The 2785-nt window shown below is 40.5% G+C and overlaps 1 protein-coding gene across 1 annotated transcript in view; it reads left to right on the top strand.

The window, feature by feature from the left end:
- The first annotated feature begins 341 nt into the window (after nt 1-341).
- The window catches only part of MYO1H (myosin IH), a 63483-nt gene continuing 61039 nt past the window's right edge, over nt 342-2785 (top strand). Inside the window, exon 1 of the mRNA XM_019507174.1 lies at nt 342-422. Within this exon, the coding sequence (XP_019362719.1) occupies nt 354-422 (69 nt within the window). The 5' untranslated portion in view covers nt 342-353. The remainder of the gene's footprint in view (nt 423-2785) is intronic.

Genomic DNA, 2785 nt, shown 5'->3' with positions numbered 1-2785 from the left:
CCATCTGTTCTTTACTGAGCATTCGTACACTCAGTCCTGTTCTAAGGGAAAATGGTTTCTTCTGTTTCCTCTTCCCAACTCCAAAAAATTACAATCTACAGTGGACAGAGATAGCAGAGCCCACACTCCCAATACATTTGTGAAAGTCACTCAAGCAAAAAAGCAGGGACTGGGGTTGAAAGCAATCATCAAGCAATTTGAAAGGAAAGGGAGTCAGGTCAGCACATGAGAAGAGGGTGGCACTTTCTAGCATAGGGGGAGGCTAGTTTAAAAAAAAGAGTGAAGATTAATCATTTAGGAGAGAAACTCAGGAGGAGGAGGTAAGCAGTGCGAGGAAATAAGTGACACCAGGGATGTTATCAGAAGTGCAGCTAGCAGAGGGAAGACAAAAAGACAGCTTTTGGTGCCGAAGCCAAGGAGAAGTAAGCAAATAGTTTCCAAAATAAAAGAGAAAGGGAGTGCATGATAGATTATGGCAGATGCTGTATTCTGAATTGGATGGAGGGAGTCCAGAAAGGAGGTCATCACAGTCCAAGGAAAAGATAGGTTCAGGATATTTTAATTTCCAGTAAGCTGTATTCCTGTTTCTTTCCTTTTACTTCCTCTATATGGGGCAGGCACCAGACTAAATGAAGTAATAGTGTATTTGCATTAATAGTGTCTTGTTACCCCTTGATCTGAAAGAGAGACTAAGGGATGTAATTTCTAATCAGTTGTGTTGTTGATGGTTAAACTTGCTGCAAGATGATTTCAGTGTTTGATTCTTGATAGTCCCGTTAGATGCTGCTGGAGCATTGTTTACCACAAATGGTGCTATTTAGTGTGTTATTTCCAATGCAGCTACTCAGTAGGTTGTCTTCCTTTAACCCGTCACGAGTATGAAAATTTATCCCCCTGGTCTGCATGTTTTATGTACTTTGCTGATGAGAACAACGTACCATCAGAGCGACTGTGATCACATTTCTATATTGCATAGCCTATGCATGCCGAGGTAGGAATTGAAGCCTGTTCAGACCCAGATTCAGCAAGATAGTTATGCACATATTTAACTTGAAGCACATGAATAGTCCATGGGATATTCAAATCACCTTATTAAATCAGGGCTGCAGGGGTGGTCTGTTATCAGAGTGGGAGAACTGGTTTTATGTTCTATGTAGAAGGCATTCTTCCCCTGGATAACAAGATATATGAGCAGATATATATTGTGGGATTTATTTTCTGTACTTTGATGTTAGAGAAAGGAATGTGGATTCTGGTCTTTCCAGCTGTTTTGTCAGACACCTCAGTCAAAACAGAGCTATTAAACAAAAAGAAATCCTCAAAAAACCCTCTTTCCTTGTCAGGTTAACCAGGGTAATTTCTTTGGTATTAGTGATACCAAACCTTTGAAGTCTCCATTCACCCTTCTGATCTTTCAGGGCAAAACAGAGTCAACAAGACCTGAGCACAAATGTAAAAAAAAGCCTAGAGAAGAATCTCTCCCATCTCACACACTTAATTTTGTCCCTTTGAAGGTCAACTTTAAAGATGCGGTAGAACAAGCACCATGATCCTGACAACACCTTGTAGTAATTCTTCATGCAAAGTCACCCTGTGCTTCTACTCGCCCTGCGTTTCACAGATTCAGGAGTTCTGATATTGTGACGACTCTTGCATTTCTTCCAGCTCAGCCTGGCATATCCCCTACTATTTGTTTCTGAGATGTCTTATTAATATCTGAACAAGACAGTAGTCTCTTGGATATGGAAACAGCAATCCCTTATTAAGTATTCAGCATGGGTTTTCCAAAGGAATGCAAAGGAGAACTCTCTCTTATTTTTACTATTTAAAAATAAGTCCAGCCTCACCCTATTTGGTGTATTGCATGGTCCAAGAACATTGCTTGCACTGGGTCTTGCTCAGCAAATAGCTAGTTTCTATATTAGGGCAAGGCCAGGTAAAGAGCGTTCTTAGAGGGACCCAAATCCTAGAAGGGGAAAGATGGCCAATTACTATTAAAAAGACAGGAGGAGGTGGGGAGGTAGTGAAAGAAAATGCTATGTAGAGCTAGCAACAACTCCTAGATAGTTTGAACCTGGCTGTGCCTTACCTCTCCTTTTGGTGCTTGAAGCAAGAAGCAGGGGATTTCAGCAAACATGTATTGTGCCACTAATTGTTGTCATCATCTGAGTTTAGCACAAGACAACACTGCACCATGCAAAGCAATGAACTTGAACAGAAAAGTGTTTCCAAAGTGCAAAGCTACCAAGTGAGAAAACTTCCCATCTCCACTTTATGTAGGGGACAGAACTGGTCCTGTCACTCATGCTTTACTTTTTGTCCTTGTTCACTACCTACCCAGTATGGGCAGGTGAATGTCAAACATCTCACTTCCCTAGTTCCAAGAAGGTTTTGACCCTATAATAATTCTCTGTAATAAAGAAGTGTCCTTGCTGGAAAGAATTACAGACTCAGAAGAACTAACCCACTTTTTTCCCCCCTTCAAGGAATAATCAGAAAACACCCTTTGCAGTCAGTTTTACCTGCAGTGGTAACATCCAGAGCCGAGGGTTATTATCCAAGTTAAACAAAATGTAAAGCCATAGTAGCCTCTACACCAAGTCAGTTAATATAAAAGTATTTAATTTTAATTAGGTTTATTCCCCAAGTTCTTTATGACCAGGCAGCGATAGTAGCTTCCGACTCAGATATGCTTACAAGTCTTAAAGTCCTATACTACCACCTAAAAGGTGCTGCAATAAATGTATCTGGGTCAGGTCACCTATTGATTTTTTTTTTTTTTTTT

Source organism: Gavialis gangeticus, unplaced genomic scaffold, assembly GCF_001723915.1.
Source record: "Gavialis gangeticus isolate Ggan-Ray unplaced genomic scaffold, GavGan_comp1, whole genome shotgun sequence".
NCBI lineage: Eukaryota > Metazoa > Chordata > Crocodylia > Gavialidae > Gavialis > Gavialis gangeticus.
The sequence above is the reverse complement of the archived record's forward strand: the minus strand, read 5'-3'. Positions and strand labels throughout refer to the sequence as shown.